This window comes from Teleopsis dalmanni, chromosome 2, assembly GCF_002237135.1.
Source record: "Teleopsis dalmanni isolate 2A chromosome 2, ASM223713v2, whole genome shotgun sequence".
Classification (NCBI taxonomy): Eukaryota; Metazoa; Arthropoda; class Insecta; order Diptera; family Diopsidae; genus Teleopsis; species Teleopsis dalmanni.
Window position 1 is genome coordinate 214,287,797 of NC_051847.1, and position 17,085 is coordinate 214,304,881.

The 17,085-nt window shown below is 30.7% G+C and overlaps 2 protein-coding genes across 2 annotated transcripts in view; both read right to left on the reverse strand.

Moving 5' to 3' along the window:
- Nucleotides 1–17,085, reverse strand: part of LOC119676703 (cadherin-86C-like) — a 373,671-nt gene that overhangs the window by 323,929 nt on the left and 32,657 nt on the right. The gene's annotated exons all lie outside the window — the stretch shown is intronic.
- LOC119676711 lies at nucleotides 799–12,771 on the reverse strand. The gene is made up of 4 exons (XM_038087967.1): nucleotides 12,132–12,771; nucleotides 1,474–2,022; nucleotides 1,207–1,401; nucleotides 799–1,138 (listed from the first exon to the last, which is right to left on the reverse strand). Exons 1-4 carry the CDS (start codon nucleotides 12,769–12,771, stop codon nucleotides 921–923), a joined length of 1,602 nt encoding a protein of 533 aa, XP_037943895.1. The 3' UTR covers nucleotides 799–920.

The following is a 17,085-nucleotide window of genomic DNA, read 5'->3' on the forward strand; positions in this document are numbered from 1 at the left end:
TTTTATAAAAAATATCGAGCGTGGCAATAATACCAATAATGAAGTTACAAACGTTTAATATAAACAACAGAAACAATTAAACCTTTTAAATGACCAATGTCTATTGAACCATGAATAACTGTTTTACAACATTTAATAAAATGCAACCTTTTGCAATTTTAATATAAAACTCATAAATATTAAAATAAAATATTTGAATAAATTTCAATAAATTTCATTCATCAGTTAGCTAATGAATACTGATTCTGAGCTTCAAATTTGGCAGGGTACGATTCAACCCTTGGTACTTGTAATCTAAAAAATGATTAGAGATTAGGTGACTCTACTTATTATTCTTAAATAATAATATGATTATGTTTATTACTAACTCTTCGAACTAACTGTCGCAAAGATATTCTTAATGTAGATTAGATATATTGAGAAAAGTATTACATATAGATGCTTTGGTATTGTTTGGAATCTGCAATACTCTGTCTGACTTTTAAACTGGCACAAATTTTTATGTACAAAGTACATCAAATTATTATATTTATTATATATTATATTTATCATTACATGGAAAACAATGCACTGCAACTCAGGTGACCTATTGTGCTAATTCTTAATTGCGACATTTGCTTAAAACCACAAATTATATTACTAAGACTTAGTTAACTACAATACATATATATAATATCATATCAAACTACGCATATGTATATATATTTATAAAAATGTACTTATATATTTAATTTTCTATTTTTTTTTTTAATAAATATTTACAGAATTTGAGCAAAGCATTAAATATATATCACCGAATTTTTCAATATATACAAATCATAACAAGATAAGTTCATTTACAGACGACTAACAAACAGTATACAAATAGTAACATATCCACTTTTTAATAATTAGGTTTTAAAAAAATAATTAGAACAATATCACTTAATTACAATATTTTGGGCCAATCGCTGTACAAAGCCAACATTCAAGAAATTGGCCATTAAAGTAAGCACAGATTTCTTTGGGGGTCGACAGTGACGTAGGCCAGCCTCTTGACAGCAAACATTCGGAAAACAGTCCAAAGTAGACGTGCAAGCTTTAGGATGTAAATCAAATATCGGTGGTGGCGGTGGTGTACATTCAAGATATTCTGACACTGTCAAAGAAAGAGTTCACAATAAAATCTAATTCTTAGTCATCTAATAAGCACTGCAAACTACTTACAGTAATTGAAAGAACGTTTAACCGGTACGGGTGCAATCTCTAATTCAGGTTGTGAAGTTCGACAATAACGTTTCTGTCCATCTGGGCAACATACACGCGGCCAACAATCCATATCGGTTTGACATTCTTGCACGGACCACCATAATTCAGCTAGAGGACGAGTGGGGCATTTACGTGGTATGATACCCAATATGGCTGCAAATGGAATTATTTTATTTATAAATAAAGAAATGCATAAATATGGTAATTGAAATTAAAGTTACTTACGTGCATGAGAACTTTCTTCTAAGGGTTTCTGCATACCTGAGACACAACTTTTTGATCCAAAAATATCGCAACATAACTCTTGTCTATTCCAGACACTGCAGTCCTTATCGTTATTACAGATTTTAGGAAATAGCTGGAAGCGTACTTCACTTTCTCGTGGACAATTGAAGCGTGAACGTAGACTCTCAAGTGTTGCACGTTTCTCTTTTTCCTTCTCGGGATCTATTTTTTGTGATTGTGGATTGGCAAATGTTAGTGTAGGCAATGCAATCCGAAACGGAACATCGGAATTGTCCTTTTTTGGCGTTTTTGTGGTAGTGGCTACAGTTGGTTTTATGTTTGGCGCTTTAATTTTCTGATAGCTCAGATTCTTATCATCTTTTGAAGTAGCAACAGGTGGTGTACGTATATATTTTTTTGGTGGCCTTTTACTGATTACTTGAGGAGGAGAAGTTGTGGTCGTCGTTTGCCCAAAATTCCAAAAATCACGTGAAAATATATTAAATGGATTATTTTGTGCAAAATTACCAAAGATATTTGGTTGAGGTGCTGAAATATGTAGGAAAATTAATATTAATATTTGTTTTAGGTAATTATGTGTTAGGTATTATATTAAAAATATACAAAGCAGTAATTATATATATTACAAAAGTAAACTTGAAAAAAAATATATATATAAAACCAATGAACTTGTCTTCTACAATAGAAAAATTTTTAAACCTATAAGACTTGGTTGCCCAAATTTTGTAGATTGCGCTTTCCGACCGGTAACTTCCCTGATTTTATTTAGTAATTTATTAGGTAATTATATGTAAGTGTTTGCTAGGCATATAAAGTAACCTAACTAACCTAGTTTCATTAAGTATTTAGCTATTACACACTAGCATTTTAATTACATTTTCATTAATTTTAAATACCTCAAATAAAAACGAAAATAATAGCGCATCTGCTTAGCTCAAAAGTAACTGACCAATAAGTAAGTGCAGAAGAAAACTAATTAAAGCAGCGGGAACCACTAACTGACCACTGTTGAGTGCGTCTTGATTATATGCGGCTTAAAGTTGTGAAAAAATATTTCCTCAATTTGCCTGTATACAGGGTCTTTTCGTAAAAATATTTAATAATATTTTTTTAAAACTATTATTACGGTAGACGTGCTTTTAAGATTTTCAAAAACATTTTAGTTGTTTAGAGAAAAGCAAATGGAAGTTTAAAATCTAATTCCTCTTACTTCTTTCTGTTTGCGCAAACTGGAAGATACTTCCAACAAAATATCTTCACAGCACGCAGTTTCGTACAAAGAGAGACACTTTTCATTTAAACAGACACTGCATATACCTATTTCATCTCAACGGTATATTACAATGAGGCAACTCTATCGGGTATCGATTAGGACTTAATTCTCTGAATTCTAATTTGTCTCCATTACATTCCACATATCCACCACCTCTATGTAATATATGAATCATATATGAATTATATGGTAAAAAAGCGGGATCGGATAACCCTTATGTAGAATTTTTCCCTGAGCAGTACATAGTTGAGCACCTAAATGTGACATTAAATAGCAGAATTTTCACCCAATCTATCATAGTTGTTCACCTATATATTTGTGTTATGAATATATCGACACCTATTAAAATCAACAGATAATGTGACAAGATCTGTCTATTGTGATACTTATTCGTTTATTTGTGCTTTTGTTTATTATAAGTGAATACTAATTTTATATTTGAAAATAAGTAAAGAGAAAATGTTAGTATTGATTGTAATAAAGTTAAAATGCCGTCCACACAGATAATTATATTATAAATTTTTCTCTTACTATTTACATTCCAAAATTTGGTTCAGATAAATTTAAAATAAAAATTTCTTTAATTTGAAATAACATAGCATTATATATTTATATATATAATAGATATTTTACACTTATCTAGTATTAGTGGTCCATGATCAATCATTGCTTAAATATACGAATATCATTTATTCATCAAATTGATCTACGTGGATCGCTACGGAAAATTGTGTTCAGGCAGATAAATAGACACATAGACTAGATAGACAAAAGATAGATAAACGGATAGACAAATGGAAAGACAAATAAATAGGCAGATGGATAGACAAATAGATAGAGAATCGAATAGACAGATGGATATGATTGATAGACAAATAGATAGAGAAACGAGTAGACCAATGGATATACAAATATACAAATAGCGACTTAAAGAAACAGGGATGCAAATAATCAAACAATACAAATATAGCTATGGTAAATCAGTTCTTGTTTTAGTGTTGACTAAGGATACGTGGTTTTCTTCATCGCTTTGCAAATACATATCTTAATAAACTGAGAATACTATTAAGTCACAATAAAGTGAATAGTACAGAAACTCTGCATGCTCATTATTTCATATACTTTATATTTTGACCTTATATTAAATTAAAGCAATGCCAAATAATCATCATTAAGAGGCACAAGTTGTACTCATACTTCAGACACCCTGTATAATTTCATATTAAACATTGACTGCCAGTAAGTAAGAAATATGGAAGCAAGTTGGATTGTAAGAGCTTTTCGAAAGATTTTCTATATATGCAATTATGTATACATAATTGTTTATGAACAAATTTACAACACAATAACTTTTGTTTTTAAAAATATCACATCAAAATATTTTTTTTTATTCAAATAACAAAAAAAAAAAATTAACATGCAAGAGTCTTGAGATACATCGTAACTATGTCACTTCGAGCTGGAAGTTGTCTTTTCTGAATGCAATAAAGACGCAAGGCAGCTGCAGATATGAAGGCTGACTGACAGATAGACAGTCATTGCATCCAAAATATTCATTATAAAATCACAATACACAAGTATGCAGTATTTTATGCAATTTAGTATGTATGTATAATAAGCATTATTATGTTGCACTTTTAATTTATCGAAGGAACTGTAAACTTACACAAAAATACATTTCGAAATATGTAAAAAATAACTACGAAAAATTTGTCAATTAATATAAAATAAAATAAACTATGTATGGCTCACCAGTAGTTAGTACCTTAGTATATATATTGATGCTAAGAGTTAATATATATAATTTATATTTTAGCCCAAGTTAACAATTATTACCTGCGCTTTGAAATATCCTTTCTAACTAGATTAAGATGAGACTTCTAGTCACATTCTTTGGAACAATTCTATTTATATCTCTGTCAGAAGCAGAATATTCGGTTAAATATCGATTCCTGCTAGAAGGGAATATGACATGTAGTAAGATTCTTTGTAAGTTCCCAACTTTGATTTCGATTGAGAAGTTAATAGCAAATTCTAATAAGTCACTTTAATCATCTTTTAAATGACTTTTGTATGACTAACCTTTGATCAGGAAAGTAAAAGGAGAATCAAACCTTGCTCATTGTTTTGGGAAAACGGTTCAGCATTTTAGACACAGCTAAATGTATTGTGTTTAGTTAATTTTTATGTTGACTATATTGTTAAGTTCATTAAAGTATGGCACCCCTCATAACCTAAGGCATGGATAAGCCTAAACAGTGATACAACATATATTCAGTTGGCTCTTTGAATTCAATATCGCTCTTGACTTGGCTTGTAAAGAAATATTACACCTTTTTTACCAAAACCTTCTTCGATTAGAAACTTAATTTTGTATGTATGATTATTTGGAAATTGAACTAGGCAGATAACTTCCTATAAACATGGTTCATAGACAAGAAGCCACAACTGCAATTTTTTCTTATTTTTAAACAAGCTACGCCTACGTCTTTCTTTCATTTAGTTAGCACTCCTAGTTTAAATTTTAGGAAAAAAACAAAATTATTTTTAGATATATTAATAATAATAAAATAAAATTAACCCACGATTGTGAAATCAAGCTTCAATCAAACACTAAAGATTGAATGATAATCAAAATCTATTATCGTTTTTTATTTTACTGCAGAAGTCCTTAGTATTTTTACAGATTTAATGTAATAAATGTGGTTAGATTTCTCTATAAATACCTATATACTACTAATGGTATTACGTACATTATATATAACATTTTTTTAACTTAAATTTATTGCTATTTTGTTGAAACGGTTTTAAATCCTAAATGGCTTTGAAAATTAATATCTTTACAATGGAATAATAAATATATTTATTGCTGTATTTATCACATTTCTTAGTAAATACAAAAAATAACAAGTATTATATGTAAAATTTCCAACATTTTTTTTTAAGAATGGATTTTATTCAAGCATACAAAAATGCATATAAATAAATAATTTAACTTTATACTAATTTTGAGCATCATTTACCATACTTTAATACAAATAGGTATTTGCAATGAGGCCATCTATTGGCAATTATAATATAAGTATTCTGTAGGATCAACCACTTTCTGCATTCACTTGATTTGCTATCGAAAGACGTATATCATTTTCTTGAAATATAAATTTTCCGATTAAAGAAAAGAATTTAATGGATCGATTTAGGTTTATTCCAGCGCACACTACACTACAGTTGCCGGCCTTAAATGGTTTTTATATGGCGCTACACGCGCATTCACTTTACAGTTCAAGAGAGATGGTGAGCAAGAAATCTCAAGAAATTTCTCACAAGCAATAATAACCAGTAGAGTATAAGCAAGAAAAAAGGATTATTTATGAAAAAATTGAAGGATAACAAATACAATCAAGTTTTCTCTTATGTGTTTACCTCTTCGAACGTCCTTTAATTATCACTTAAAGGGGTCATGGGAAAATTTTAAAAACCTTAAGTGGTAGTCACCACAAAAAAGGTTTAAAAAAATATTTTATTAGAATGTCTCTCCAGCGCAAGTTGTAGTAGACATTAAAAAACAATCAGCTTGTATTCATATACATCAGATGATGTGGATTATCTCAAGGTGGGGTGTATGGATATCTCTGTGACACACTGAATGAAATGTTAAATTAACCTACTAGTGTAATATGTATGTGAAACCTATATATACTGGAACAAATCTGCAAATTAAAACCGATTTTTAAGATACTTTTAAAAGCGCTTTAAAAATTGATTAAATCAGTAGATCAGTAGATTTTGGAAGATGAAATTCATCTGGAATGACATCAAGCCAACATTAACCACCGTGATAAATCTCAAAAAATAAATTCAGTGTCTCTAGAATCACAGAATAATAACATATAATATAATATTATCACATTATGATAAACATTACTGAATATCATGAAAATGTAATTCTAATACCATTTGAGTTTAAACAAACTAAATTTTACAGAGTTACGAGCTTTAATATTTAATTCTATTCTTAAGAATTTTAAAAATATTATCTTTATTAAAATAAAAAACAGTCTTTAAAAAGACTCTTTTATATCCAACAATACTTCTTTATATGGATCAAGTACCCTAGCGTTAAAGGTTATTTAAAACTAAAATACAATCAAACTAATTTCAAAGTCTACTAGTTAATAATATTAATACTAGTTAATAAAACTATATCTTTTTAAATAATAAACAAAAGCAATTATAAATGTAAAAAAACATTAGTCAAATGGGCGTCAAGTTCATGAGAAGTGCAAAAGTTGGTTATTAATGAGTTTCTTGGACCTTACATTCAGACTATTAAAATATGCTCAAGAAAAATCTGTTCATTGACATTGTTTAATCATCAAAATTATTGATGTTTAATTATTCTTATGAAATACATTAAAGATTTTTTAATATACAATTTTAATTTAATTTACTTTAGTTTAATTTAGTAGATTTAAAAAAAAACTTTAAATATTATAGAAATAAACGAATATTGTCGTGTATAGCTCGTGCCTTTATCTATTGACCTCGTCGGTGGTCTGTTTTGTTTATAATTATTTATTTCATATGGTATGTATATTTGTTTTTGCTTTTGCTTTTAACTGCATTATTAACTACATTATTATTATTATAATGAATTATTGTAAACTGTTGTAAACAAAGGAAAAACTAATTGATAGATATATTAAGACAAATTAGAGACTTGAAGCCACTAAACCACCTCTTAGGAATGAATGGAGAAGATTTCCACAGCATTATGAAAACTTCACTCCAATAATCAGGGGAGAGAGAAAAAAGGTAGACTTAGTACCTAGACAAATGAGAGACTATACTTACTTACTATTATATTATTGTGAAGCCACCAAACTCTACCATCTTCTGCATTAATGGTTATTTTTATACACGTCTTTTAAAGAGTGTTTTGTTTTATATTATCTCTTGTTAATATTATTTATTTTTTTTTTGTTTTTATTGTTAATTTATTTAATTTTAAATCGTGACGCACAGTCCACTGATCGCAACACTTTGTTTGGTCATAATTTGACAAAATAGACTTGCAACATCAATGAAAACGAGTAAAAAATCGTAATAATTTTTACACCATTTTATGCCAAAAATACAATAAAAGTCAAATAAAACTGAAACATGTTAAATAAAAGAAAAAACCCTTTAATATATAATTTATTTCACTTTTTAATTAAATTTTTTACTGGCGAAGTGTAAAAGTGAAGTGGAGTAGTGACTCTCCATAAATTAAAATGCATTGAAAACTTCACGTTCTAATTCACATTGAATTTGTTAATTTTTTAAAAAAATCTAATATAAAGAAAGAGTAGAAGGGGGAGGAGAAAAATTAAAATTTTTACTCCATAAAACTCAATTGATTACCACAAACTGAAATAACTCAATGCAAACTAAAGAAAAGACTAATCATCGAAAATGATGTGGGAAATTGTAAATTGTTAGATACATTCACCTCAAACACGCAATTGTCAATCATTTCCATATTTCATTATATATACAATATAATAATAATAGTTATAGAGCTGATGGATTTTTAAAGTCGCTTAGTTTTTTACACAGATTTTAAACACATTATTATGACTTAATAACATTCATTTTAAATATCAATTAGATAAATTAAACTTTTAATTTCATCAATTATTTCATACAACAACAACAACAACAAAAGTAAATTATTTTTATTTTTAGCGGTTTAAATATTTACTAACATACATAGTTATGCATACACGTTTACATACATTACAACAACAATAAAAGCAACATCAACAACAACAACAAAAATAAGAAAAAAATTCACATAGAAAACAAAAGAAGACTCCCATAGAATATATTTAACATTAAAAATTAATTTTATTTTTATTTTTTATAATATTATTTATTATAATTATTTATTATAATTATTTATTACTATTAAAAATCATATTTTTAATATTTTTATATTTGGCCGATAAAGTGTAGTAAACAATGATATGACATCAATTTCTAAAACATCAATCCAATATCCAGCCAATATTCAATTCTACTCAATTCTTCAATGTATTAAATAAGCACTAATAGAGTTAGAAATAACTAATTAGATGGCAGAATGAGATCACCTGTGTTAATACTAACCCACACTGGTCATTCATAAGCCCATCTAGAACTAAAAAACTAATTACCTTGAAGAGTACGGTTCTCTTCAGAATTATCTTGTAATTTTCGTTGCCTAAAAGCCACACATCCAGCGGCTTCGCTGGCTTGGGCATGTCGGGTGAATGGATGAAGATGCTCCAGCGAAAAAGGTGTTTGAAGCAGTAGTTGGAGGAAGAAGATGGCGGTAGACCGTTTCTTCGGTGCAGTGATCAAGTTGAGGGAGCACTATCTGAACTTGATGTATGAGACTAGAGAAGGCGCTCACGTAACAGAGGCGTTACGGGGAGACATGCTGTGTCAAGCCGAAACTCAGTAACGGGTTGTTATGGCCAACTAAGTAAGTAAGTAAGTAAGTAAAAGCCACACATACACAGGGATATGCATTACAATTGACTATCTTTGTGGTCTCTGCCAAGAGAATTATGAAGAAGAACCTAGTGTATAGATGTACAACTTGGGTAAAAAGATATAATTCTTGAAGAACTCTTCTTCGGGAATTCTGAGATACTATAAGAAACTGATATGAAAACTTTCACAACGTTCGTAAAGAAAATAAATTAGCTAAAGTAAGACAGATAGTTTTTGACTCAAGATACACGTATCACAGAAACTCTCTAGAACAAGGTCTCTAGAATTTTAAATTTTTTTATTATGGATTTATATTGAAAATTGACCAACCTGGTTTAGGTTTAAACTTTAACTTAATTGCTTTATGGGTCTCTGTCAATAAACTACAACTGTACAACCTTTACTCTTTATGATGCCAACCAACTGCTTAATACACTTTCTTCTAATAAACTTCTAGTCTAGTATACTTTTAAGTATTCAGATTTCTAAATAAGGATTTTTAAAAGATTTTCATGAAAATGACTGTTAATATACCATAAGTGATAATATTTACAGTTTTTATTCTATTTCACAGTTGATACGTTCAATATTTATTTCCAATCTTAGACATAAGCAGTCATAGATCTTCTTACAAGTATGGAAAATATTGGAATACAATTCCTTTTGTGGAGAGTACCAAGCTTTTATTTAAACTTAAAATTCTTGTACAAAGAATTAATTCTTAGTAATTTTTTTTTGAAATTCGCAACTAAGCCATTTAGGACACCAAGCTAGTTCAATGTCATTCACATTCACAAAGCCATACTGCCAATATCAATACAATTCTAAACCAAAATTAATCAATCGCAAAGGCAATCAATTTGTTAAACCTGATTATACGGTCAAGCACATATAAGACTAAGAACATTGCTATTATTGAACGCCTAACTATACGAAATGCTTTACTATGCGAAAACATTATTATTATTTGGACTTATCATCGTATCTGAAATTCGTTGAGATACAAAAGCACAACTACGTGTTCAACTTTGAATATCGCAGCAAAGTAATTTGTAATTACTTCTGCGGCGCATGACAATTTGCACCTTGCACAGCAAATACATGGGAACCAGTTTATGTAAGAATTATGAGAATGAGAATGAGAATCTGCATAGGTGTTTCTTAAATCATAAGAATTCCTAAATTCAGGTCAAAAATGACTAGATTTGCATCTCAGCTAAACGCATAGTAGTCAAGGCAGGCTGGTCTTTATTAAGTTTCTTAGTTTGTTTCACGAGTGCATGTATCTGATGTATGAATGTTACGTCTTAACATGAGAATAAGAACGTATAAATTATTTCAAGGAAACATAAACATTAAAAATATATACGTATTCTTTTACAAGTATATATTCTAAATTACCTTACTTTATATTAAATATATAGTATGTTCTTTAGCTTAAAGAAAAATTAATTTAATCTAACCTGTACCGAAAAGCTCTGTAATGAGATTTTTATTATAATTTAGCAGGTGTTGAAATAGAGTTTTTATATGACACTGAATGCTGAAATTATTTTTAAAACAATTATTTAAACCTTTGTAAAAAGATTAAATTTTGGGCTTAACGTAAGGTAAGACTGATCAAGATAATGTCAGAAGTTAACTTTGACATGCAACAACTTCATCTTGCTTTCGGGGTTAAACGTATGATTTATATAGAGGCATATCTCACTACTTAACCAAATCGAAAAAGGTTACAAACTTCAACAGAAACCCTACAGTTTTCAGTTTATTTATTGCGTCGAACAATAGATATTTCAAAGACCTTATATATAGAACAACAATTGCAGTAACCTTGATAACTACAAAAGACACACAATATTTCTTAGACCACATCACATCATAACACCACATTGTGGAAAGGGACAGAAAAAAGAAATAATTAAGCATTTTCTATGCCCAGTCTTGGCCTCCAGAAAAACAGGTTTTCGGGAAAGCACCTTTTTTAACAGTTTTTCAGAGAGAAATTCTATCTAAATTCAATGGAATGGATTTAGTTTTTACTCTTCACGCCTCTTCCTTTCACTTCATTTTACTCTTGCTTTCATATCTTAAGATTTCTTGTGGGGAATATGGTAGTGAAACTAAGAAAAAACGCTAACTATAGAAAGTGAAAAGAAGTCTGCTGACCCACCAGTGCAATCAACCAAACAACATCACAACACACTGAGGAAACACTAAAATATTAAAGTTACAGACTTATTGATAAAAGCATATTAACCCAAAGACTGAAATTATTAAGTAAAATTGGCTAACCGCTACCCAGACATAGCCCTATTGGTCTCTAACGATATCAGATAGAGTTAAGACTCTATGTAAATTTTGTTCTTGGAATTTTTGCGAGCAGTGTTTGAAGCTCTATTTTTTAACATAAACAGGACTACCATACTCTAAAAATTGTTTTTTAGACTAGATTTTTGTGAAATTTAAGTCTAGAACCTTTATAACGATAGCTCTAGTTCACACGCACCATGCTATCAGAACGGACAGAGATTGATGAAAAACATATCAATCCTTTTCGTTATCTATAGACTTCTAATAAATCGTTTGTCACCATTTCGTCATTTCAAGCCATTACAGATCACTTGCAATATTCCTAAAGACATAATATTTGCAAATTTTAAGTTAAACCTCTCTACTCTTTCATATTCCGCCTTCCTCGATAAATCTTCTTCATAGTTAATTATAAATTCAGATGCATACATCTTATAAAAACCAATATTTCGAAATACAAAAATTAAAAACAATTATGCGATTTTATCTCCTCTGGTACTTAATAATTAGACACATATATAATACTTACTTGTTGTTGTAGTTGTAGTTGTAGACGTCGACGATGAGGTTGACGTTGATGTCGAAGATGCAGTTGCTACTTTGGGGTTCAATTTCTTAGATTTGGAACTTTGAGCTTCATAAGCAGATTTGCCAGTTATTCTACTGTTTGAAATTTTTTCACGTGCACGACTTGAACCGCGTTCCCGCTGACTCTGTGGTTTCTTACTGGCCGATACAGCAGCAGCAGCAGCAGTTGAGGGAACATCATCGTCGTTAATCAACGGTTTGTTTGGCATTTGTCCAAATAGCAGAGTATCTGCAGTTTGCGGTGTATGGAAATTAGTTGCAGTTGGAGAATCGCGTGATCGTTGCCGCTGACTTTTACGGGCAGTCATGCTTTTGTTTACAGCAGGAACCTCGTATGATGCAACATTTTGTAGAGTTGCTTTGTCACGTGAAGCCTCGTAGCGGCGGCCATTTCTGTTCGTTGAGGAAGATTTGGTTTTTTTATTTTGTGCAGGACTCAAAACACCTTCCTGCGGCACAGATTTTGCGCCAAATTGCAGTACTTGCCGGTCTTCATCGCTCTCAACCGCTGAAGCTGTTGCATAAACTACAAAAACAACAATAAAAACATTGGCGGTGGACAGCAATTGCTGTACTTTCATTTCTGCAAATTCGTTTATATTTTTTTTTTTGTCAATTAATTATATCTGCACTTTTAAACTTGATTTGCATTTATAAATTAAATATTTTTCGTTATATATAAATTATTCAATTTAATTAAATTTGTGATTGTTTAGTGTAACATGGATTTGTATCTAACGCTGCAGTGTCTTAAGGTCGCACTGACCTTACACAAATTAACAACTCTCAAAAGTTCGAACCAATTTCGCTTAATGATAATTTTTTCATATATATATTTTTTTTTTTATTTAATCATTTTCCAATCAAACTCTAAAATATCTGACGGACTCTGCTATTTCAGAGCAAAAACGCTTCACTATTCGCGCGTTCACTTGACCGTGCATGCGCAGTAGCTCGGTTGACGATTTGTAAACAACTGAACTCGATGGATTTTGTCTTAAGCCAAGTCAGCTGCGATGCGAGCAAGTCCCAAAAACAAAAATATTTGAAAAATTCAAAATAAATTCGCAAACTCGCTTTGTGGCATAGTTTACTGACTTGATACCAGCTCATGCACGCTCTTCTCATCGCTTCTGGCCAAGAGTGCACAGATAGATAGACTTCAGGTGTGCGCTATGAGCCGCAATTCGCACTTATCTCAATTTCACGCGGCTGCGTTTAACGACCATATCCAAATCTTTCAAGTTTTGAAACAAAACAATAAACTTTACCGCTCATGCCAAAGTTTTCACAATAATTGATAATTCTTTGTTTATTTTCTTTTTAGAGTTTACGTTAACAAAAAAAAAACTGTGATATCTAACAATGACAAAATCCCACCTTTTCAAGAAGTGTTGATAACTTGACACTAAGAATGAGAACCTCAATATGTTTCCGACATATTAAGTACCATCAAACTACCCCCAATAATAACTGTTTACACTATTTTTCAGCTTGGATTTGGGTGAAAACATAATGGATATAGATAAGGAATAACTAAACAAGCTAACAGCCTATGAATTGAAATGCTTTTGAATTAAATAATATTAATCAGTATATATACCTATACCATCTTAATCAAAGATGGTAATTCCTTTCTAGAATTTATTTAGAAGGTTTAAAAGAGAAGTTATAATCGATATTAACTCCGTCGAAGTACTCTCTATTAACCGAAACGTGTTTATCCAAAGCTCGAACTTTTGTACTATAAAAGCCGTCTTCGATTTTTTTATTATTTCTTATTGACTGCTGAAACGCTTTCCCCGGAGTAGTTTCTAAACTCGTTCAAACAGGACAAAATCACAAGTAGCCAAATCAAGAGAATTCAGTGTTTGTTCAGTAGTATTCGTATTATTCTTAGTCAAAAATTTACGAATTAGTATGGCAGTGTGCAAAGGAGCGTTATCGCAGGTGTACTCTCAGCCACTTAGCTTTGACAAATGTTAAACAGTGGAGCTAAAATTCATTCCTCAAATCCCGCAATATTAGCATAAAATTTCAATACTTCATACAGAAGATTATTATTGAACTAAGTGACAGGAGACTAGATCCAAAAGCATACACCGGATATGAAAGCAATTGGTATAGTTTAACCATAATTATCATTATCTGACCCAGTGTTTTGCATAAACAGAAGAGCAAATTTTAAAACACAGTTTGGTTGAAAAGTTTTGAAAGTAAAAATTACTTGTGAATTTTTTAATAAAATTACTATCAAAATGAAAAATTCTATCTATTTTAAAAGAAATCATTCTATGAACAGTCACTTTTTGTACTCATATATATTTCCAATTTTATGTTAACATTATTAGATTTTTCTAAAATAACATCTTTTAATTCAATCCTACTTGCTGCTCCTACATACTATTAAAAAATAAATATATAATTCATCTGTTAAACTTATAGAAGATATATAATCGCTCTAAACCTGATACTGCTTGGAGCTTTTAACCACTTTATTATAAGTATTACATACCTATAATTTTAATATCCACTACTTTACAGCATTTTTGCTCTACGTCCTTTCCTAATTGGTTTGAAATTACATACGAATGATCAATTTCCATTTATAATTTAAAACCAACAATTCAGAGGGTACCCGATCAACAGACCAACACACTTTTTCTCCCTGTCACTTTTTTTTGACATACGCTTACTAATATTTATTATTTAAATGGTCTGTCCAATTTAGACCTATTTTATTTCTATAAGAGATTCCAAGACATGTCGCGGAGCTTAAATAATTTATGGATGCTAACATTAGATCATATCCGAAATCCCAAAATCGGCTGGGATTATAAAAGAAAGCATCAGTCTTTAACTAACAAACATACGTGAGCTTATATTATTTATGTAAGTTTACATTAGAGCATTTAAATATCTATTTCTAGTATCTATATTTGAGATATTATGAGCGACCCGATCTGCAACACAAGGTCTCTTATCTATGACTGCAAACTACTCACAACTATATCGAAATTACAGCATTTACAAGCACAGCGAACCAAATAGATTTCTACAATATCAGGGAAACAGTCTACAAGCACAATATCTATATAACCACATTTACATATACATTATCTCTTTTTATAAAATTTACATTTATGACGTACGCATGATTCATTATGTTATTCGTCTCTTTTAAAATGTTTTTGTGCTTCTTCTAAAGCAGAGAGGTTGTTGTAGTTAATGAAACGCTTATAATGATTATAGTAGAGTGTAAGAGAGACGTAAAAAATAAACATTTAATCTTACACTTACAATCCTTTAACAAAATCTCTGTGGAGTTTATTAACAGTAGTGTCTATATAGTTCAAGGCGGTTAACCACTTAAGCAAATAAATCATTCTAATAGATTACATTCATTGTATTCTCTGAAAACTTTTCAAAATTGAAACAAGGGGCGCACTGATACTGCTCGGTTTTTATTATGTTTTTTAAAATTTGCTATAGAGTTTGCTAAAAATATTGTCATCAATCATTTTATATTGTTAATACTACTCAGTGGCTAATTAATGTACCTCCACACACAACACGTCAAAATGTAAATCGTGTATTGAAACGAGTTTACGATTTTGAAAAACCACTGACCAACTCAACTTGTGGACTAGTTTCCCAGCAGACAAAAGCCAACAATAACAAAGCAAAGACAATAAAAAAACAAAATAAAATAACATAAACTTCATAGTAAAAGTTAATAATATTATGCACCAAATTGGCAAAGCAACAACAGATAACAGATGATGTAGTGCTCCGGCTCCGGCTCCGGCTGCAGCTTTGGCTTCAACTTCACTCTCAGCAGCGCTCCATCTATATGCAGTCAATGCCAATTGCAGTAGCCAAGCTTACAACTGTTGTGAGTTCATTGGTTGGCTTCGAATGATCTTCAGCTGGCGTGAAAGTAAATTCAAGCTCGCTGTTCGCCAATATTTTTGTTTTTGCTTTTATTTCAATATGACTTCATACAGTTTTTTGGCTCTAGACCGCTTAGTTTCGAGGAAGTAACAGTATTTCTCATAACATACGTAAATTGCGATCTTTCTTTGCTGAGACTCTGATTATGCGGGGTTAGAAATGTGAAGGAGTGTTTTTTGGGATTTCACAACTTTCAATTTTCAAAAGAAATGCCTTGAAGGCTCTAAACGTACGGATTTCATTCCACTAAATAAATTGCTGAATTTCGTGTTTTATTAGTTGTCCGCTCTTTGTGCATTTATATTAAACTTTTTTATATTTATTAATTTTTGCCCACACTATGAATTTATGTAATTATATTTCTCCACTTACTTCCGACTGGCCGCGCAGATTGTAGCTAAGTGAACTGGTTGTGAAGTTATGGCAGTGCACTTGTGTATTTCTGCGATCGGTGCCTGAAAAACAAGTTTGTGATACGTGTTTGTCCTTTCGGTAAAATGGAACTAGTTTCAATATATTTTATACGTGTTTTATGTGTAGTGTCAATGAGAATGTCATTTCATAGTAAATATATTGATTTAGTATGTTTTCCTCCCACTACTTCTAATATAGTACATACATATATAAGTGAGGTTCTAATTTTGATATAGTGAAATTGAACCTCTCACAAACGCCGGACATCTCCTAGTCCCCAGTTTTCGTGTTTCAAAGTATGTTATTTTAAGCTGGCAGCTGAGTTCGCCTCTCTTAAACTGATATTGTGTTAACACTTTAAAGACCGCACGCCCCACCGGTGGGTCACTCCGTAACAACATTACCGGCCCGCGTGCTCACGGGTGGGCATTCGACATGTTTTACCTGGAGACCGCTTGTACACCTGTGTCCCTCGTAAAGAAGTTTATGATATAATTAACATTGGCTGATATCCCAAAAAAACTCTT